General features: G+C 34.5%; 2 protein-coding genes across 12 annotated transcripts in view; one reads left to right on the top strand and one right to left on the bottom strand.

Annotated features, from left to right (window-relative positions):
- The first annotated feature begins 1,270 nt into the window (after positions 1 to 1,270).
- On the top strand, positions 1,271 to 8,441 carry LOC106071869 (zinc finger protein ZFAT-like). 8 transcript variants are annotated; one of them, XM_056028130.1, is made up of 3 exons: positions 1,271 to 1,535; positions 3,878 to 4,665; positions 7,065 to 8,441. In XM_056028130.1, exons 2-3 carry the CDS (start codon positions 4,173 to 4,175, stop codon positions 7,499 to 7,501), a joined length of 930 nt encoding a protein of 309 aa, XP_055884105.1. In that variant the 5' UTR covers positions 1,271 to 1,535; positions 3,878 to 4,172; the 3' UTR covers positions 7,502 to 8,441. The 8 variants fall into 8 exon arrangements, with proteins under 8 accessions (XP_055884105.1, XP_013087538.2, XP_055884106.1 ...); XM_013232084.2 differs by having other exon boundaries at positions 3,902 to 4,665; XM_056028131.1 differs by lacking the exon at positions 1,271 to 1,535 and adding an exon at positions 2,478 to 2,855.
- A 5,124-nt stretch (positions 8,442 to 13,565) lies between these two features.
- Positions 13,566 to 22,689, bottom strand: part of LOC106071868 (neuroglian-like) — a 35,205-nt gene continuing 26,081 nt past the window's right edge. The window contains exons 16-24 of one of the 4 annotated variants that reach the window (XM_013232078.2): positions 22,284 to 22,494; positions 22,048 to 22,170; positions 21,251 to 21,433; positions 20,984 to 21,103; positions 20,207 to 20,365; positions 19,670 to 19,849; positions 17,485 to 17,502; positions 16,406 to 16,487; positions 13,566 to 15,340 (exon numbers count right to left, since the gene is read on the bottom strand). In XM_013232078.2, coding sequence (XP_013087532.2) covers positions 14,839 to 15,340; positions 16,406 to 16,487; positions 17,485 to 17,502; positions 19,670 to 19,849; positions 20,207 to 20,365; positions 20,984 to 21,103; positions 21,251 to 21,433; positions 22,048 to 22,170; positions 22,284 to 22,494 — 1,578 coding nt within the window. In that variant the 3' untranslated portion in view covers positions 13,566 to 14,838. Of the gene's footprint in view, positions 15,341 to 16,405; positions 16,488 to 17,484; positions 17,503 to 19,657; positions 19,850 to 20,206; positions 20,366 to 20,983; positions 21,104 to 21,250; positions 21,434 to 22,047; positions 22,171 to 22,283; positions 22,495 to 22,689 lie in introns of all 4 variants that reach the window. The other 3 variants (XM_013232077.2, XM_013232080.2, XM_013232079.2) reach the window with 3 other exon arrangements.

Consider the following 22,689-nt stretch of genomic DNA (forward strand, 5'->3'; position numbering starts at 1 on the left):
TGCCTTACTCTTTTTTTTTCCCCTGAGACTGACCTTGAAACATCTAGACTGACGTGGTCATTTGACATTTTACTAGTTGCACGGGAAAACACACATTGGAGCTCAGGGCCTAAAACAGTGGTCAATGTTTTTGAGTGTTTATACCAAGACCTGGGTTTAGTCAGGTCAACTCAACATGTCTCAGAAACGTCGAAGGAGAGATATTCAAATCAATATCTCCGTGACCTTTAACTGTTAACTAAATTCTTTCTTTTTTTCTTTTGCCAGTTATAAATGGAAGACATTATTAATACAATGGTAAATTTTGAAAAGTAAAATAAATGGGAGATATCCTTTTTAAATAAAAATAAATTAGTTTTGGTTACTGGTTCTTTATAAGTATAAACACTTTTCTCTCACCTTTTCTAAAACTAATAATTATTCTTTGGCATTGCAATGATAGCGATTCATAGAGGGTCAACTCTATACACAATAAGAAGCCCTCATTCCTAAAGGAACTATGGCTAAAGGTCAAGTGTGACAGTAATTGCTGCCTGGTCGTGCGGTTTGCACGCTGGAATGTCGTTCAGATTTATCGATGGTCCCGGGTTCAAACCCTGCCCGATCCCATCCCCCGTCGTCCTGCGGGAGGTTAGGACTAGGAAGTAATTATCTTCAACTCTGAAGGAACATCCGAAACATGTAAAACATTTTTTTTTAATTGCCATTATTAAATGTGTAAAGTCTAACTGCAAACATTGAAGAGATCCCATGTGTCATTTGACTTTCGTCCTAGAGATGCTGTGACAGTTTGCGTAACAAAACCTCTTCAATTCTTAGCAGAATATCAAGAGCAAGACTGGTCCATTCTTTGACATTGTCCAGCTAGCTTTTCTTTGGAAATATAGGGGAAAAAACTTTAAAAACAAAAATTTTTTGTTGGTCTAATATTTAAAAATTTTCCCATTCGCCCTCTTTTCATTTTATCTTTTTTTCCTGTAGGTTTTTTTTTAGATCTATATGGCCACCATATTTCTTAAAATCGCTTTCTCTTCTATATTTCTCTTACCTTACTGAATTTTATTAGTTGAAGAACGTAAACGTGACCTTATAAATCAAAGTGAAGTAACGTCTGTATTATATAAGATAAGAAGAAGATAAGATCAGATAACTCTGGTTAGCTTTGGGTGTGAACCTCCCACGAAGACCTGCTTGAAATAGATTCAGGATCTGGGTATTTATTCTGGTGACATGTATCTATAATCTGGGTGTTTTTTTTTAACCTCAGTAGGTATTAACCAAACATAAGGTTCCTCATAAGCTCATTATTTATTCTTAGTGGCTGTAATAAATGTAGGCCTGTTATGTGCTATGTGCTTATTAAGTCCTTAGTTTGGATTCCTGTGCATTATTTATAAGGAAAGTAACATTATCATTCTCAATTCAAGTTTTGCTCTATAAGTCAGTGAACTTGTTTATCATTGTACGGAATGAATTCAGCTGGATCGAACATTTCTGATTGATTCTCTTGCACCATTGATTCAACCATTGAAGACGTAAGTAGACACACACAACAAACCAATCGAATCTGGTCTATCGAATCTGGTCAATCGAATCTAGTCAATCGGACGTCATCAGGAGATAATCATTTCTTTCCTAGCAAACGTCTAGTCCTATTAACCAGTTTCAATTGTATAATGACGTTAACATTCAGCCAGACACTTCTTTCCCCTCTACATATTTTTTGATCCCCAACTGGTCCTGACTAGTGATAGGATCGTTGCGCATTGAAAACAGCTAAAAGAATACAAGCATGAAATAGCACTAAACAAAAGCAATTGGTATAACTCTTTTTTTTTGTGACGGTAGGCCGCGGTACGGCGTGCCGGCAGCTTTTTCAATGTGGCCAAAATAATATTACTTTTGTTGTATTTTAACGTTTATTATTAATTTATTAGTAGTTAAATGTTAATCAATCCATCACCGAGTATCGGTACCTATCTTTTTACAAAAAAAAAGAAAAAAAAAGTACTGGTTATAACTATTTCTAATGTCACAGACTCATTGTTACTCTAGATCTATTACAAATGTAATTACATAACTTATTTTTAAAATATTTTTATATTTTTCTTGTTATCAATTTCATCTAATAATTAATGAAAGACTGACATCCGATGTAGGCCTACAAGATGCGTGCCTCTAGCGCTAATAAAGAACTTAACTCTACAATCTACAATCAAACATAATCTTAGACTTTGGTTTCAGTTCTACCATTCGTATGCAGCCTTGTGTCTATTTCAAGTACAAGCTTCATAGACAAGTGCACTGGCATGTTTTGTTTAAATATGATTTGCACTTTATTATATTTTTTTTTATTAGAAAGCTTATTCTAACAAACTTTTTACAATTTTTGACAGGATTGTTCAGCATGAACGAATTCCCAAAATACACAACGCATGATGCGGGCCTCGCGCAATTAAAATAAATATGAACTATATGTGGCGGAGTTGTGTGTAGGTGTGTGTGTGTGTGAATGTGAGCGTGAGAATTGTGTTTAGTTTGTTAGTATTTTGGAGAAAACTCTCACGGCTATCTGATACGCGATACGAGGCGCGACAGAGCAGATGACTCTAAGGCTAATGAGATAAAGACAGTGACACTCAGTTTTTTAGCCTATGCTGTAAAGTGATGCCAATATTCAAGGGAATACCGAATGGCATTGAAAGATAAGGTAACCTCGTCTCAGCGTTTGCCTTGCCTTATATAATGACAGCGTTTTGACTCAACTAGACACTGCCGGTTAATGTATGTCAGTGGCTCCATTTGGTTTGTGTCTTGAGAAGAAGATGCAGGCTGTGAAAGGTAGGATATAAATGGTAAGAGAAAAAAAAGTTTCTTTTAGTTTTTGGTGTTTAAAAAAAGTTAATAGTTGATTTCTCGATAATCAGAAGTGCGTTTTATTTAGTATCTTTAGTAATGAAGTCGTTGGTGGTATTTGACACAGCTCCCGTCACTTTGTCTGTCTCGTAAACAGTTCCAACATGTTTTTTTTCCTCCCAATTTTTTCATTCTCGGATCAAGTTAAAACTTTGCAAGATTATTCATTAAACCTGAGAAGACGAATCAATAAAAAAAATTAAACAATTAGTTAATTAATTGATTGTTATTAATTATATTATTTGTTTTCGAAATAAGGGGAATAAAGGCTACTTAATGATAGATGTGGATATATATATATATATATATATACGGCGTAGCCAGGGGGAGGGAATCGGAATTTATTTCCTTCATAGTTGAAGATAATTTACTTCCTAGTCCAAACCTCATGCAGGACAACGGGAGATAAGTCCAAACGACAGTCCGGCGCGCAAACCGCACGACCAGGCAGCAATAATGCACTTTTGTCGTCTGCTACTTTTGTAAGAAAACGGATTGCTTGAATAATGGTTTAAATGTCTGCTTACCTTTGTGTGGGTGAATTCTAGTGCAGTTCATGTATACACAAGAGGTCCTAGTTAGTAGACATGCTTACAAGTTTTAACAATCAATGATGAATAGTTCTAGTAGAAAGCGCTGGTAGTTCCAATTCTCTGTGACGAATTACGATGCTTATGTAGCAAGAATGTGGTGGCTGCATTCAGTGTATTGATTAGTACACATTTTTGAAAGTGTTCTGCGTGCTTCCTTATGCTTGTTTTAGTTCATCCTAAACTAGCAGAGACTCCACATTGGTAATATAAATATCTATTTGTATGTCTACACATCTATATTTAACTATTTAGTATTTATTTTTAAACAAAACGGTAACCAAAAAACGTAAAATTACCGCCTACTGCCGAGTATCACATATTATTAGTTCACATTTTTTTTAATTTGTATTATTTTCTAATATCTCCAGTGAAACGTATTTCTCTTCTGAAAGGAATTCCTTCTGATTTTGTTCAGGATAAAATGTATTCGCATCAAATCATGACGATGAAGCAACAGGTGTGCCCCAAATAGTTTCAACCTTACAAAACATCGAAAATTACATCATTGGCAGTTGAAGACGTTTCTTTGATGCAGAAATCTCAGTCTAACCAATAAGAGTCACTGCATTGTCTACAAGACAAGTACCAACTACTACTTACTTATCACTGTGATACTCTATCTTCTGAGTTCCAATCTGTGCTGCAGAGTTTAGTCTACCAGTGATGGACAGTAATGGACAAAAGGAAAACGTTTTGCACAATCCCGGAAAATTAAAGCCGTTTAAGATCGTACGGTTAGGAAACTGGAGAAGAAATAGGAACTTCAAGAAGTACCGAAACAAAAGCCATGGCAAGACCCAAGCGCGCATACATGTGGATGGAGAGAAGACTAAAACCCCGGACACAGACTTCGGCACTTCAACGTCTACTAATGGAGAGGCAGAAAAGTGTAACCGGGAAACAAATGTTGACATGTGGCTAAACTCACGGCCATCTCTTCTTCCCATTCAGGAATCCGTCAACATTCATGTCACAAGATCGAGTTCTACTGTCACTCCAGACACAGAGAAAAACTCTGCCAAAGAGTCTCTGCCACAGTCAGAAGTGAAGATAAAGTATATATCCCAGTCTGATCCTACAGTGCAATCCATCGTTCATATCGAGTCGACAGTGTATAAGAAGAAATCAAACGAAGAAAAGAAACAAACTCCTCAGGGTACGTAAAGAGAATTTACATTTTCTAATAGATTAAAGTGACCAGATATTTTGGGGGCTAAAGTGGGACGCATGCTGATCAAGAGAAACAAAAAAAAAGGGGGGGGGGGAGGGGGTGTAAGATTTTGCTATGATATTGAGCAACATAAGAAATGTCTATACGTCATTACTAGAGTGAATTTTCAAAATAATAAAAAAAAAAAAGATATTTAAATTGGTTTAACTTTACCCCCCCCCCCCCCCCACGCTCCCATTGATGATCCGACACCTTCAGTCTGAGAGGTCCAGCATGACTCTCATTGATAAGTTTCAGCTCTTACCATCAAGTGTCGCGTCACGATTAAACTTCATTGAGTGTTTTTGTGTTGAACGTTTTTTAGCGGCCCCCGAAAGGGGAAACGACGCTATTAGTTTTGTGCGAAATGTCTGTCCGTCCGTCCGTCCGTCCCGTTTAGATCTCGTAAACTAGAAAAGATATTAAAAATCCGACATCACAATATTTTAGACCATTCAAAGTTGCTACTTTTTTTTTCTGAAAGCGAAATATATAATTTTTAAAATCAGTTATGCAAGCAGTTTTTTAAAGAGAAAAAGCTAATTAGCATGCATTATAAATTAGACCTAATTTAAAACGAATAGTAATCTCGCAAACTGCATTTTCCTGAACTTATTTTTTCATTGCGGAAATGGTTTTTTTTTTTTTTTAGGATTCGATTAAGAGATTGAGGCTTTTCAAAACAATTAGATCAATTTTAAGACATCAGTTAGGCCAGGGGAGGCGCGGTGGCTGAGGGGTAAAGCGCTTGGCTTCCGAACCGGGGTACCGGGTTCGAATCATGGTGAAGACTGGGATTTTCAACTTTGGAATCCTTGGGCGCCTCTGAGTCCACTCAGCTCTAATGGGTACCTGACATTAGTTGGGGAAAAGTAAGATCTATTAACCTTCTTTCTCCATTCTTATCTCTCATTTGTCTTTGAAATAATTTCATTCGGATGTTCTTTCTGAAAATATTGAAGCCTGGGTGGACCACTCCGGGGGCCGATTTTGAGTTTGTGTTTCCACACAAACTGTCTTTTGTAACCTTGTTTTATCATGTGACCGTGTGGCGTTCTCGGTTTCACGACACATGGCTCATATACAGCTGTTTAACGACACAAGGTACATAGACAACTGGTTCACGACACATTGTACATAGACAACTGGTTCACAACACATTGTACATAGACAACTGGTTCATGACACATGGTTCATAGACAACTGGTTCACGACACATGGTACATAGACAACTGGTTCACAACACATTGTACATAGACAACTGGTTCATGACACATGGTTCATAGACAACTGGTTCACGACACATGGTACATAGACAACTGGTTCACGACACATGGTACATAGACAACTGGTTCACGACACATGGTACATAAATAGACAACCTCAACCTATGGGCAGCAATGACCAATAGCTCGTCGCCACGTCGTACAGAGATGTGATGTGGGAACGAGTCCCCACTACCCACAGGTTATGACGTTGTTAGTTTTCAGGCCAACTATCACTCTTGGTCTCGATGAAGGCAGCGGTCCAGGTTTTATTCCCTGCGTTTTCCCTGCAGAACCGCGCTGACTTGAGCATGTTGATTATGTGTCTATTGTTATTATTTGTAACTTTGACTGCCTTTGAAGCACTTGTACTTTGTAGCAAAACAAATAAAATTGTTTAATTGTCGTTAATCGTTTATTCTAGCAAGAATTGTTCCCCTCTAATTACAGTGAAGTAATGCCAAGGTAATTAGAGCAGCTAGAATGGCGCAAAAACTAACTCGCATGTCACAAATTGGTCTTTTTGTTTTTTATTGATAGGCCAACTGATTTATAGTGTTTTTGTTTTCTTATAACTGCTTAGGATCATGTGGCTGAACTATTGCGGCCTTGCCTAAGTGATATAATAAACTAACTGCTTCAATAATTGGATTTTATTGTTCCAAAAACAAATTTCACTTAAAATCAGAAAGAAAAAAAAGTTATACGAATTTAAAATCAAATTAATAGACTAATGTAGGAATATTTAGGCTCTCCTATATTCTATAATGTATTTTTAAATTAATGAGTTTCTTAAATTGGAGATGTGCATACTTAAGGTAAATCACAGTAATCTGATCTTTGTCTACACATTTGACTTTAAAGCTAATTCTACAGTGCTAAAAATACACAAATAGTATGACATGTTGTATGTATGTTTTATCAATACTTCTGTATTCTGTGTACTGGACACATTAGTTAAATGGGTATTTTATGACCATTTTTTATTATATTTAGTCTAATTGGTAGCCAATGAAATCAAGAACTATTGAAAGATGATTTCTACTAGTATTTTTAAATTGTAAATTGTTTGTTCTTTAGAGTCCACAATCAACTCCTACGCATGTCACCTGTGCAAATACACGATAGAGAAACTGTTCAACTTCCAGCTACACCTGGCACAGCACACCGTGGACCCAGAAAGACTTATTCCCGTCAACGCCAGACAATGCCAGCTGAAATGCGGAATCTGCGGTTACTTCGGCACCAGCAAGGAAGACTTGGCGCTGCATGTGGAGGAACATGCCTTCCAGAAGCGATTCCTCTGCGCCTACTGCAAAAAGGACTTTTCGAAGAGGAGGCAAATTTTACGACATGCGGCCAAAAGGCACAAAAGAGAGGAACTGTGCTTCTACGACAGACGAATATTATACCAAAAGTTAATGAAACTGCCAGATTGGATGGTCCGAATGAATCCAGAGGTTTTGTTAGACAGTGAGGAAGTCAGCAACTATTTGGAGCAGCAAAAGCTAGATTGACCAGAGAAACGGTTCTCAAACCTGGTGTCCGTCTACCATTGGGACTCGAAATTAGCTTGTCAACGTCAAGTTTTAAAGAAGAAAATTCATTTAATGTGTACGCATTAAGAGAGAGAGAGAGAGAGAGAGAGAGAGAGAGAAAGAGAGATATGCTGAATTAGTATGTTAGCTTAGAGAATTTATATTAACATCAGAAGTAGGCTATATAAAGTTGAATATACCTTAGAAGTAGATAAGTAAATTTCTGTATATATTTAGAAGCAAACAAAAATGCAATATTTTAACAGATTGATACAAAATATTTTAGCTGTTTGAATGTTTGTTTTACGTGTGTAGGACAAAAATGTAATGCAATTATTAATTTCATACTTTATAACTCAAGAAAATATATTTTTCCAAGAATGTGAACTTAAAAAGTATTGTTTTTTTTTAATTTATCTCTGATTCTGTTGATGATATGGTTACAACGTAATCCTGCAGACTCTTTTTAAAAGTGTTATGCTGTTAAGAATATTTGTGATTGGAAGCAAGTCAATGCTAATGTGATTGTACTCAAATATCAATTAGGGCGTTTCCACGTTGGTTTTCTCTTTTCCAATGGAACTCATCGTTTGACATTGTCGCGCTGACCGCTGCTAACCAAATGTGTGGGACCTGGCCGAGGCAGAGGTTAAGTTGTGTCTGCTTTGACGCCTGTTTTAAATCAATGGTCATTTTGCTTTGTTTTGGGTCAGACCGAAACTTCAGGAAGCCGTTGGAAAGATATTTATTGAAACAAATATTTGGGTTGCCGAGAGAAATATTACTGTTTCTTCTAGAACAGAGGTTCTCAAACTTTATTGACCAGAGCTACCATTTGCATTGTCAAATTTCGCCCAGGGACCCGTAGGCGAAAAAGTGAAATAAGCTACATAATTGCCTAGTACCAGGTATATAAATTACAAATGTAAAAAAATGTTGACTTCGTGTTTATTGAAATCATAACTTTTGTTTCAAATACAAATCATTAGAAAGTGTCTTGGACTTTGGAAAAAAGTGATGACATTTTATGGGTGCATTTCATGGCAAACCAGTAACACAGACTAAAACGCAAAATACTTAGGTGTTATTATAAATGAAAAACTGTCATGGAGTCCCCATATTAATGAAACTAAAAAAAATAAATCAAAGCATTAGGGTTTATTAAAAGAAATTTCTATAAATCAAATAAGAACATAAAACTAAAATGTTTTTTAACCTTCATTAGGCTAATAATAGAATATCATCCTCTGTTTGGGACCCCTCAACTCAAGAAAACATTAAGAAACTGGAACAGACACAAAATAGAGCAGTGAGATTCATAACAAACGAATATTCACATTTGACTAGAGTAACACCTTTAGTAAAATCACTAAATTTAGAAAGCCTTCAGGAGAGAAGACTCAAAAGTAAAGTAACAATTATACACAGAACCATAATCTTCAAATACAATAACAAAATTTAATAAAATACTCAGAAAGACACAAAAATAAAGGCACATTCCTCATCCCATATGCTAGGACAAATTTGCACAAATGCTCCTTCTTCCCTAGTGCCATTAGTGCATGGAATGGGTTGCCTGAACTAGCCAGGAAAACCAGTGACTTGGAAGAATTTAAGTCATTGGTTAATATGCACGACTAAATGCATGACGCGTAGGACGTAATCATTTTTTTTTTAAGTAACGTCTGTATTATATATGATAAGAAAAGATATTGATCGGCTCAATGCCTAAATAGCAACAGCAAATCTTCTGAAGCACAAATTTCTAGTCGGTTTCTTTTATTTGTCGAGGTTAATTACAGCACTGAATCCACGCTCTATTCAACCAAAAGTTGAGGAAGCAGTCGCCAAGTTCTGTACAATGACCCATAATGCAAGATATCAATTTGAAAAAAAAATTTTTTGTAATCAAAATCTGTGTTCTCCTTGCTCAAGCATTGGTTTTAAGTTCCTTGTTTTTGGATAGTTCAATGAGCTTAAGTTCCTTGTTTTTGGATAGTTCAATGAGATTAAGTGCCTTGTTTTTGGATAGTTCAATGAGCTTAAGTTCCTTGTTTTGGATAGTTCAATGAGCTTAAGTGCCTTGTTTTTGGATAGTTCAATGAGCTTAAGTTCCTTGTTTTGGATAGTTCAATGAGCTTAAGTGCCTTGTTTTTGGATAGTTCAATGAGCATAAGTTCCTTGTTTTGGATAGTTCAATGAGCTTAAGTTCCTTGTTTTGGATAGTTCAATGAGCTTAAGTGCCTTGTTTTTGGATAGTTCAATGAGCTTAAGTGCCTTGTTTTTGGATAGTTCAATGAGCTTAAGTTCCTTGTTTTTGGATAGTTCAATGAGCTTAAGTTCCTTGTTTTTGGATAGTTCAATGAGTTTAAGTGCCTTGTTTTTGGATAGTTCAATGAGCTTAAGTGCCTTGTTTTTGGATAGTTCAATGAGCTTAAGTTCCTTGTTTTTGGATAGTTCAATGAGCTTAAGTGCCTTGTTTTTGGATAGTTCAATGAGCTTAAGTTTATTGTTTTTGGATAGTTCAATGAGCTTCTCCTATATTCGAATTGTTGGAGATCTAAGCTTGTCCACGTGCAAAAAGACTCAATACCAAGTCTTAAATATCCATATCCGTGTACCACAGTTAGAGAACCACTGTTCTAGAAAAGTCTTTTTGGGGACAATGAAAGGAAAATGAGATGAGATATCTGAACTAAAGACTTGATTAACCTCAGTCTTTTTCTCAGATAATATTCCTTGTTCTCTATGCTTTATTTAAGTCAATCAAGCTATTTGTATACATGTTGGAAAAACTATAAATAGTTTGCTTTTCTGGTGCACCCGGTGTACAGACTACAGTATTGAAAAGCTACATTGTTTTAAAAAAGGTGTATGAGAATTTTGGGGGGAACTGAGCTGGCTGGATCAGAAATGTGTTGTTTCATATTGAAGAGTGTTTCCCAACAGTGTTTCCCAAACGTTTGACTAAAGTGTACCCTTTTATCATTTTTGTAACAATGAGTACCCCTCGCCTTGCATCTATGAGGAAAATGGGTATTTACACAAATCAGCATAGTTAATGAGGTGCAATGCGTAGCCCCTCCAATGTCTTCCCGCACCCCTGGGGCTAGGCGTAACCCACTTTGGGAAACACTGTTCTACAGTAAAACACTTCCTTGGCATTCTTCGAGTAGGAAAATGATTAATAAAGCTTGTTTGAATACAAGACTTACTAAGTACTACACCATTCTATTTACAGGACAGTAGAAAACGTTTCTTCATTTTGTTGAGAGTTAATGTAATTCGAACGAACTTTAGCACACGGGCACGATGAAAGCCAACGTACATCTGCCAATTTCCATTTAATTAAGCAATCAGAACACGTCTAGACTCACCGTTAAAACAAAGAAATCAAAGAGTCCCATAAAATGCATAGCGCTGCCCAGACGCAATAGGACAATCGGTCTTTTCTTTTGAAAGTTTTAAACAGAAACACGAATCAAAAGATCTAGTACGCATTGAACGCAAGCGGCTAAATTTCTCCAAGGAGACCAATAAATTATTCCTATGTTATCTTTTAACAAAAGTAGTTTAATGAAAAATAAATTAATTACTTTGCTTTTAGGTCGGAAACCCCCCCCCCTTTTTTTTTTCCAAATTCTTTTTTTTTTATACCCTGCCCATCATAACATAGACACACAAGACTTTTGACCCGTGAATTTATATTTAAGCTTTTCTCTTCCCGTGGAAAGGGACACCACTTCTCGCAATTTAGTCACATTTTACACATGACTTTTTGTTTATCTCGTCAGTTATATGTCTAGGCTTTGCATCAGTGGTTCCCAAACTTTTTTGTCTCGTAGATCCCTTGCCATGTTTTCCAGTTGTCGGTAGACCCCTGCATTTTTTTGGAAAAAACTCAAGTTCAGATCTGTTTTTCTCACTGATTTCTAGGCCATTCATTGATGAAATTCAAATTAAAATGAACCAAAATAAAATTTAATTTGTAATACATAAATTGACTCAACAACAACCAAAAATATAACATAGCTATTATGAGTTAATTTCATTAATGGACATATTAAAATGAGATCCATTATCGTAGACCTCCACTTATAGGTCATAGACCCCCAATTTTTGTTTCACTTCCGTAGACCTCTTGGAAGTGCTCGTAGACCACTTTGGGAACTGCTTTACAACCAGCCTTTATCTAGAGACGCACACTATACACGCTTATAAGGGTTGGAAAAAAACACTTTAATTCTATATATATATATATATATATGGCTCCTTTTGTCTCGAAAGGCAATGGATGCGCCCAAATGAGTCACTGGTTTTGGCTTAATCTTGAGACGGGGCAGAATCTGGTGTGGCTAATCAAGCCAATTCTAGAACGGCAGACTTTGCCACAATTCGTACATGTGTATGCCTCTGATTTAGGGCTAGCAGACAGGGCAGCTTTCTTTTTATCCCTCTTGATTAAAGCCGCTTCAATTCTTTTGTTCTCTGCAAGGGTTGTCCCAGCACGCACAGTCTGTCTCCATGCACTCCGGTCTTTGGCTATGTTTTCCCACATACTTTCGCTGATGCCCGAGGCTCTCATGTCTCGCTTGCAGACATCTCTATATGTTAGTCTTGGGCGGCCCTTGGGTCTGACTCCTTCCACAAGCTCAGCATATAAGATATCTTTCGGGATTCTGCCATCTGGCATGCGGGTGACATGTCCGAGCCAGCGTAATCTTCTTTGTGTCAGGAGAGCATACATGCTGTTCATATTGGCCAATCTTAAAACTTCCTGATTGGAGACTTGGTCCCTCCAAGAGATGCCCATTATGCGTCTCAGGCAGCGCAAGTGAAAACTATTCAATCTGTGCTCTTGGTACATGTATGTTGACCAGCTCTCACTGCCATAAAGGAGAGTGCTCACAACACAGGCGTTGTAGACTAGGATTTTGGTCGCTGTGGTCGTATCTTGATAAGGGAGCTGCTGTTTGCCGATGACGCGGCACTCGTATCTCACTCACAAGGAGGTCTACAGAAGCTAGTGAACGCCTTACCAGCTGCTTGTCAAGAGTTTAGCCTTACTATAAGTCTCTCCAAGACCGAAATCCTGGCACAAGACGTCGCAGAAATACCTATAATACAAATTGGGAACCACACCCTTTCAGTGGTGCAGGAATTTACCTACTTGGGTTCAACAATTGTCAGTAACCTAGACTTAGACATCGAGCTGACAAAAAGGATAGGAAAAGCTACCACAGCATTGGCAAAACTCTCCAAACTTTAATTCTATAAGTACTTAACAAAACAACCCCTAGTTCCAGCATTTTTGAAGATTTTCACTTTTTTTTTTTTTTTTTTTTTTGTAGTGTTAAAAAAATTTACATCTCCTGTCGAGATATAATATATATATATATAGGTCTATGGTCCTGAACAGGCGCGAAAAGAGAACTTGATACACTTCCGGCGGAGAACGTCTTTGTGTTAGTGCAACAAAATATGTATCTAGGTCGTAAATGAGACTGCAGTATCACGCAAAATGTTGCATTCTTTCTGAATCGATGGACTCGAAAACATTCGCCTTATTATTCAGCACAACCTGCCAAGTTATCAATGATAAAAACAAACAATACTTCTATGTAGTTTCACCAATATCTTGACAAGCACAATGACTGACACTGTGTGCAAATTTATAGGAGTTTATATTTACAGACATACTAATTCGAACTTAACTGGGCTTGTTTCCATGGTATATTGATTTCATTATAAAGTAAACATCGAAATACATCTTTACTCATAGGTGACTGAATGTAACTGAAAAAAAAAAAGAGCTTGTGTGAAGAGTCAAGAGCATGCCATTCTACGAAGTCTCTTATCTTATCTTATATAATACAGACGTTACTTCAAAAAAGAAGATGATTACGTCCTACGCGTCATGCATTTAGTCATGCATATTAACCAATGACTTAAATTCTGCCAAAGTCTCTAGAATGAATCCATGGTTCTAGAACACAGAGTAAATGTATTTCATCCAATATCTAAAGATAAACAAGTAACAATGTTAAATTCTGGAAGTTTATTTATTCTATTTATTAGAAATCAGTTTGTACATGGCACAGTGGATCTGTGTTTTATTTTCAAACATCTAAAATGTACATGGAATGTTTGCATGAGAGGCACTGTGAGCATATTTAACCCAGAACTCATGTAGAAATAGCCCAAGAACATTTAAAGTGAATACAAACAATTATTATGTTAATCTTAAGTGCTAGCAGCTGAATTTATTTCCTGACCAAGTTTTTAGACTTGAGTCAAAATAATATACCTACATATTATCATTGCCTTATGATACAGACAAAATTCTTTGTACAAATAAGCTGATATTTGATGATTTAAAAAAAAAAACAACACTTTATATGAAAACAGAAATTCTATAAAATGAAAATTGGACACGAACAAGTCACATTGTGGAGTTCCCCTTTCATACAGTCATACAAATGACAGTTCATACCATACATTTGAAATTAAATGGAATGTTTAAAAACACAGTAACAAACATGATTCTTGTGTATTTACACGTGAAAACAAATGTTCTAACATCTTTAGGGACTCTTAGAGACAATCACATCAGTCTAGGAGTCTCAGAAATCAGTACAACAAAGATGTTCACATAAACTATAACTGTATTACTTTGTAGGAAAGTTTTTCAACAAGACAGCCAAATTCAAACAATACGGACTCCTGCTACTAGCTCTTACAAATTCAGGAAATGTCATATAAAATACACACATCTTTATATACAAATAGGAAAAGAATATTTAAATAAATGGAACATAAAAATTTATATTTTTGAAGTGGAGAACAATACAGCAGAATAGTGAGTGATTTAAGGGGAGAGAAAAAAGGCTGTAAAAATTTCATCAAAAGATTTATATTTGCAGTGGAGAGTTATTTCTTGTCATTAAAAAAAAAAACAAAACAAGTATAAAAATATTTACTGTACATTCTTTTGAACTGAGTAGGCTGGAGATGTTCAACATTTGGTAAATTCAACATTTGATGAAATTAACCTCAAAGTTTGCACACAGCCGAGTATTAGCATTAAAAGAAACAAACTTAGGATATATACATATCAGATCTAGCATAATTGTAGAATAAAATGTCTGCACCTTGTTCTTTAATAAATAAAAAAAAATTTTTTAATGTAAATAAATTTAGTATTGAGTTTGTAAATAAGAAATAAAAATATTCGACAATGCATGAAAAGATAGCTGAGCAAAAAGGCTGCAATTCATTTTTACTTGCTTTAAGAAATATAGCTGAGTGGCAGACTGTTAAACAAATGTTGATGAAGAGGGCTTAGCAACACTACCAGACTTACTGGAGGTGACACTAGGTGTGTATCTGTCATCATAGCTGTCACGACTGTCATCATAACCACGTCGATCCCTGCGGCCAGGTCGAACGTCACGCCTGTCGTCATAACCACGTCTATCATCGTAGCCACGTCTATCATCATAGCGATCATCTTCATGATCATAGCCATGCTCATCATCATAGTAGTTGCGGTCATCTGGATAGTCATCTTGGGAATGGTTGCTGTGGTCATAGCGCTCACGGGGTGCTCCCCTCTTATCAAACTTGTTGGGCTCCCCTGGTTCAAAGTCAGGGTCATACTGATCCTCATCGTAGCCGTCTCTGGGTTCTCTATCATAATCCTCGTACTCTCTGTTGTTAGGGTGGTATTTATCAGCTTCATAATCTTTCTCTTCGCTAGTGTAGCTTGGAGGCTTCTTTTCAAATCCACCATCATCACCTTCTTCATAGTTGTGGTAGCTGCAATAATAAGAAATAAAATTTGTCACTCATGAAACAGAAAACAAGTCAACATTTGAACAATTTAGACAGACATTATAACATGTGGTTTTCTGAGCACTGTCATTTGTTTTGTATACAAGAGAATAAAACCAAAAAAAGAAACAAAAACCAAAAAACAAAAAACAATCTTCTCCTCAGAAACTTAACCAACATATTAAAAAATGAATTTCTTGATATTAATAAATGTAGGGATAGGCCAGTTGGGTATTCCAATAAATGCACACAATTAAAATAAATGTAAACACATGGATAGTAAGTGTTCATGGGATCAGACTCAGGGATTAATAGCAAATTATAAAACAACAAAAACAAGGGTAAGATGTTATTTACTTTCAATCCAGTATTTTATCAGGAAAAAAAAATCTTAACACCTTGCTAATGTTATCTAAGCACAAGTGACTAACTATTAGCTTGACCTATTTACATATTGGGCATCATTTGAAAATAGAATTGGGTGAGAAGAAAGTGATTCATTCATTGGAGACCAAAAACATATTTCCAAGCCTAAGTTTTTCAATTTTCAAGAAATAATTATTTGAATTTAGTTCCATGACAATGGCATGGTTTGGACCGAATAATGCAATATTGGCTTTAATAGCCTGAGATCTAAGAAGCTACTTTGAGGAAGTGTGCAATACTTTGCATTTCTGAAATAATAGAAAAGTAATCTACACTTTTGGGTGTATTAGTTGCCAAAAGAAAAGCACAAGGACTACTCAAGTGAACAGGCTTAACTTCAGATACTACATTATCATTTACAAACATTTGAACATGTCAAAATGGCTAATCAATGACTCAGTGACAGAGCTTTTAAGCTATTCATTGATCCAAATTGCAATCATATACAAATGTATAATATAGAAGTAAATTACAAGTACTAGCATAGACATGGAAGTTGGAAACTAAACAGGATAATGAATGCATTAAAAAAAAAGAATAAATAATATGAAACACTATTTGCAATTAGTTTACACCAAAAAAAAATTCAGTCATTCTTGCATAATTCATCCTTCTCAGACTTACTCTCTGTCATCATAGTAGTCATTGTTGTATCCTTTAGGCTCTGGACCAAACTGTTCAGAACCTCTGGCAACGTAGGTCGTATCTGTAAAAAAGCAAACAGAGTCAAACAACACAAGCTGTGGGTTCATAAATAAACCCAAAGGCATAGGAAATTATTATATTTTTTAGGACATGCAGGTTCTACAGAAAATAAGCTTTTCTTTCTACCCATTTACTTGAGTTAAAATATGGCACCAAATGTATGTTGTTTATTACTAAAAAGATTTAGATTTATTAAGGATTTAATAAGGATTTTAAATTATTGAGGTATGTTAAGTCATATAAATATGCTGACCTAGCTGTCAACCAAAACCTAGTTAATTTTTTTTGTATTGAATCAATAAATTTGGCAAGGGTGTCAATAATTATGAACAGAGGGGAGAGAAAGAAAGGAAATTATAAACAATATATATATATACATGTCTTAAGCAAGTAGCAGGCTAAGTCTGAAATGGCTTGAGAATAAGACAAACAAATCTAAGAGATATAAAAAAACTATCACTGGCAATGCTGTCACTCCCAAATAAAGCAAGACAATTCCTCTGTTAATCTTGTTAGGTTACAATTACATTAGTCAACTGAACTGAGCAAATTTAGAGAAGCATTGTGTCTTTTAACTAATCATGTATTTATCATTTCAACTATAATCAATTTGGAGAAATTTGGTAGGAGGCTATACTCAATGAACTAATTAATATAATACAATATCATAAGAAGAACAATTTATTAAATCTGTAACTTTATTTTGAAGGCTTTTTAAAAAAAAATAAGCTCAAAGCTTTTATAGTTTATTGGTTTCTATTTGAAAAGAAAAAAAAAGTCTGCTAATATTATTAGGCAAGGCAGATAGGTAAATCACAATTACTTATAACATTTTAATTTTAATATCTTGTTATTATTATTAAATATTATTACTTTTAACAAAATGTTTGTTTCATTATAAACAAAAAAGCAAATGTAATTATACAAAAGAGCTGTAATAGTAACAAGAATTTCACATGCAATTTATAAATAGTTGGTTGACATTTATTTGTTAATACCTTTCTTAAGCACCATCCCTGTAGGACATTAATAGACAATATATGTATAGATTAGTAAACCACTGGGATAAACAACATAGATCAATAATAAAATACAAAGGTCTTTGGGAGAAAGATTTAAGGGACAATTTTGTTTGAAACCGTCTTTTGATAACATTTGACCCTTCCAAATGATATGAGATGATATGAATGTCTACTGAAGTCACTAAATAACGTACGTGCAACAGTTTAAAGCTATCTGGTGCCACTTCATGCTAGGCTAAAAATATCTAGGTTATAAGACTACAAGTATTTATAAAGATGAACTAGCCCATTCAGTACATGTTATGAATATGTATTAACATGCTATACAAAAAAAAAGAATTATGGATTATAAATGTAAATAATATTCTAATTCTTTTTAAAGTTCATCATCACATCTAAAGAAAATTTATAATTTTTTTTTAATAAACAAAACTAAAAAATTCTAACTTTGAAATAATATGCATTAATAGATTTTTTTTTTTTTTATTACCTAAGTGATTATAACAATTAGGAAATGTTTTTGCTTTCAAAGATTAAGGATGAATGCAAAAGTTTGACATGAAACCCAGTTGCAACCTGCACATGTTATCTCAAGCAACATGATATCTTAACCAACAAGTAACAGATCAAGTTTCTCCTACATTAGCTAAGTAGATAAAGATATTTGTGAAGTCCAGCCATTGTCTAGAAGAGCTGATTACATAGGAATAGAATGAGCCTAAGTCAGCTTAATTAATATTAGATTTAAGTAAGTTTCCTTGCTAGTCTATTTTTCTTGCTTCTGAGATAACCTGATAGCACAGATTTACAGAAACTATAAAATAACCTGATAAACAGAGCTGATAGAAACAATAAGATAACCTGATGGTACAGATTAACAGAAACTATAAGATAACCTGATAGCTCAGATTAACAGAAACTATAAAATAGCCTGATAGCACAGATTAACAGAAACTATAAAATAGCCTGATAGCACACATTAACAGAAACTATTAGATAACCTGATAGCACAGATTAAAAGAAACTATTAGATAACCTGATAGCATACATTAAAAAGATAAGGAGAACAAATATATATCTGACAGCTCAGATTAACAGAATGTAATAATGTGATGAAATACATTAACCAGAACGTGATGTAAAGAATTTTAAATATAAAGATATCAAGAAATAAAAAAGAAAATCACTAGATTGCGGACTCAGAATGAAAAAAAAAAGATGTTTTGGCCAGAAGGGCATAGTGACATAAAACCTAATGAAAGAGAATGCTAGGACAAAAGATGTTCTATGAACAAATCAGCTGTGAACTTAATTTACACAAGGGAGACTGAAATAAAACAAGAGGACATCTTGTGTTCCAATGCCAGATTAACAAGAATAAGAAATATATATAGAAAACCTTTGATATATGAATCCCTTTTACATTATATAAAATCAGGTCAAATTAGGTTGAAATGCATTCATCTATGCCTTTTAGTCTGATTTCCATGTAATGAGTTGATATATATTTTTTTATTTGTGTTTTTAAAAATGCCTATGCAAAAACCATTTATGTTCAAAATAAATTTTAAGAAATCCTTTATGTCTTTTATCTATTATTAACATGTTAATTACAGACAAAAATTTTAATTATGAAGAAAAAGGTCTTTGCCAAGTTGCAAGGTGCTCTATGATTGAGAAAAAACAAATTTAGGATTCTTCATTTTCTCTTTAAAATTATAAGGTACATAAAAATCTTTTTACATAGTTGATCAAAAGTTACTATTTTAAACATTGTATTTCTGTCAACAAAAACACTTTTTCTTAATTGAAAAAAAAAATTATTTGGAAATTTACTGGTATAAAAAATTTTTTTCATTAATTTCAACAGATTGATAGTACCCAATAAAAATATTTTTCCAGATACTTTACCGGTATAAAAAAAATGTTTTCATTAATTTCAACAGATTGATAGTACCCAATAAAAATATTTTTCCAGATACTTTAAAATATCAAGACCCAAAATGTTCTTTACTAAATGACTGACTCATATCCAGACATAACTTAATGAAAGCCATGTCATAGAATAGAGCAGCTTGCAATTTGTGGTAGAGTTAAGCCAAGAATGGATTAGAATGTAAGATAGCTTTATGTGGAGATGACAGCTTACTATCATATGTACCGGAGTAATGCTCACGAGACGTGTCAGCACCATCGTAGTAGCTCTGCTTGTCTCGAGGGGAGAATCGGAAGCCACGTTTGTAGCACAGGATGAAAAGGACAATCAAACCTATCACCAGGAGGATGGCCAAGATCATGCCAATAAACCATCCTATATTGCCAGCTAAAGAGAATGCCACAGCTGCAGACATAAAATTATTTCAATATGATTATTCAAGAACAAATGTTATCTATAGATTTCATCACAATTTTAAAAAATATACAAGTTACTCATGATTTAAAATATATTAGTGAAATTTTATTAGTTTCAAATGTCTCGAATTATATATAAATTTAAAAAAAAAAAAAGGTTTTACAATATTATTTAAATACATATATTGCTTATTTCAACTGGACAAAATCCAACAAGTTTTTCTAAATTGATTAAGTGCATGTTAAATTTAGGTTTAAGTAGACAATGAAATTAACAATAACTAATTTGCTTTCATCCAGTTCTGGAATGCAAAATAATATACCATTATAGTAGATTAAAACATACCTATGCCGCTTGTTCTAACTTCTTCAATGCCAGATGCCACACTGTATTCTCCATTTGTGGCCTTGATCCTAACCTCATATGTGGTACCAGGTTCAAGGTTGCTGATGTTCTTCCATGAGTTGATCACTTCATCTGTTGAACGCAACCATTCTGGACCATCTGGAAGAAAAGCAAAGAATATGTAATGATGTGTAAAAATACCTTTAACCATTACAAAAAAATCTGTTCAATAAACAAATAAAGGCTTACAAAGATAGTCCAATATTGTTTCATTCTGAATGCTCTTCAATAAACAAATAAAGGTTTGCAAAGATAGTCCAATATTGTTTCATTCTGAATGCTCTGTTCAATAAACAAATAAAGGCTTACAAAGATAGTCCAATATTGTTTCATTTTGAATGCTCTGTTCAATAAACAAATAAAGGTTTACAAAGATAGTCCAATATTGTTTCATTCTGAATGCTCTGTTCAATAAACAAATAAAGGCTTACAAAGATAGTCCAATATTGTTTCATTTTGAATGCTCTGTTCAATAAACAAATAAAGGTTTACAAAGATAGTCCAATATTGTTTCATTCTGAATGCTCTGTTCAATAAACAAATAAAGGCTTACAAAGATAGTCCAATATTGTTTCATTCTGAATGCTCTGTTCAATAAACAAATAAAGCTTTCAAAGATAGTCCAATATTGTTTCATTCTGAATGTTCTGTTCAATAAACAAATAAAGGCTTACAAAGATAGTCCAATATTGTTTCATTCTGAATGTTCTCACTTACCCAGTTTCCTCCATTCCACAAAGACAACTGTGCCAGATAAAGCAAACTCATTGATCCACCAGGTGACATTGATATTCCTAGCTCCAACATTTGCAATGGAGAAGCGGGGCATGCGCGGGGCTTAAGAAAAAAAAATTTTTTTTTTAAATTCTTATTATTTACAAGGTGAACTTAGTGTGCATGACAATGTAAACAATATTGAAATTAACACTAATGGACTTGATTTTAATTATATAGGAAATGAATGGTGAAAGAAATTCTACTTACTTCCAGGATCAGCTGTAACCAACTCTATGAAGTATCCTTCTCCTCTTCCTTTAGCGGTCCTGGCATAGATGTAGACTCTGTATTTGGAGCTGGGCATCAAGCCACTTAAATAAGCAGTGGTTGTATGGGGATCATCTATCTGTGGCTCTCTGTCTTGCATTTCACTCAGATACAAGCCTTTGACTGAGGTGGCAATAAAAAAAAAAAAAAAAATATACACAGGCACCCAAGAAAGTTAGTGAGTCAATATATTTTCTTTCTTTATTTAATTATGTTAAGTACTCCTTGCACCTCTTCTAGACCTTGCAATTTATGGGGGCAGATGATGTTAAGCCTATCATTTTCTATGACTGATGGTTAATGGAGGTGGCCAGCATGACTTTCAACAAAGTCTATGACATTTTGGCACAATTAGGCTCTGGAGAGGTTCTGAAAATTTTTTTTTATAATAAACATTTTTGTATTTACTATACTTCAGTTTATATAGTACAATCCCTCCCCCCTCACCCCTCAAAACAAGTTGTAATCATTTTTACTATTACATGAAAGCATATTGCGATTATGCCTGGTCATGTGATATGTGGTTGGGACATGTCATCTCAATTTTGATTTTGAAGCTACTAAGTCTTTTTTTTTTGTTCTTACATACCTTTTGGAGATTTTAGGCAGTTATTAATTCTATACCAGAATATTTGTAATCTTATTTTCTCTACTATATATATCTTCAAGTTTTAGAAGAGAAAATAAGATAAAAATAAATGATAATTTAAAAAAAAAAATATGTAAGTTATACAAACCTAAACGATAGCTGATATCAAAGCCTTCTATGTCACCCCTGTTTTCAAATGGATTTGTCCACATTAAGTTGACATGTGTATCTCCAATGTTCATGATACGCAAGAGTTCCACAGGACCAGGAACTGTTTTTTTATCAGACAATAGAATAATTTTTGAGTGAAAGCAAAAAAAGCAATTGATAAATTCAAGACTATGATTCCATTTCTACATTAAGTAAAGGTTCACTAATACTCACATCCGGGTTGAGTAGTGAACCTTACGGTCTCTGTAGGTACACCTATAAAGTAGTTGTTCAAGACAGCTATCTGGGCCTCCATCTTAGTATTGGGTACCATGTTCTCTACTCTAGCAGTGAATGTATTCCCTGTTGCATTCTTCACTACATCTGGACCAATGTCTTGCTCTCTGACTGTAAGTGCTTTCTGAGTCTGCTCCCAAAATATTATCTGGAAAGTACATTTTAAAAAATGGCTGATCCATAATAGTACTATGTATACTACTTCTAAGGCTATTTTCAAGTGTTAAAAATGTCAGGAGGAAAACTGTTAATGTTGTTTGCTTGTGGGGAATACAGGAAGTATGTTAATGAGCAGATCATCTTAAGATTTGTAATTAATATGCATAAAGTTTGTTACTTTCCT

Source organism: Biomphalaria glabrata, chromosome 4 (assembly GCF_947242115.1).
Source record: "Biomphalaria glabrata chromosome 4, xgBioGlab47.1, whole genome shotgun sequence".
NCBI classification, from domain to species: Eukaryota; Metazoa; Mollusca; class Gastropoda; family Planorbidae; genus Biomphalaria; species Biomphalaria glabrata.

What these genes read in the sequence shown, in the direction of transcription:
- LOC106071869 (XM_056028130.1), top strand. Translation starts at nt 4,173, where the DNA reads ATGGACAGTAATGGACAAAAGGAAAACGTTTTGCACAATCCCGGAAAA. An exon ending in AAAGAAACAAACTCCTCAGG is followed by an intron (nt 4,666 to 7,064) that starts GTACGTAAAGAG and finishes TTTGTTCTTTAG; the next exon opens with AGTCCACAATCAACTCCTAC.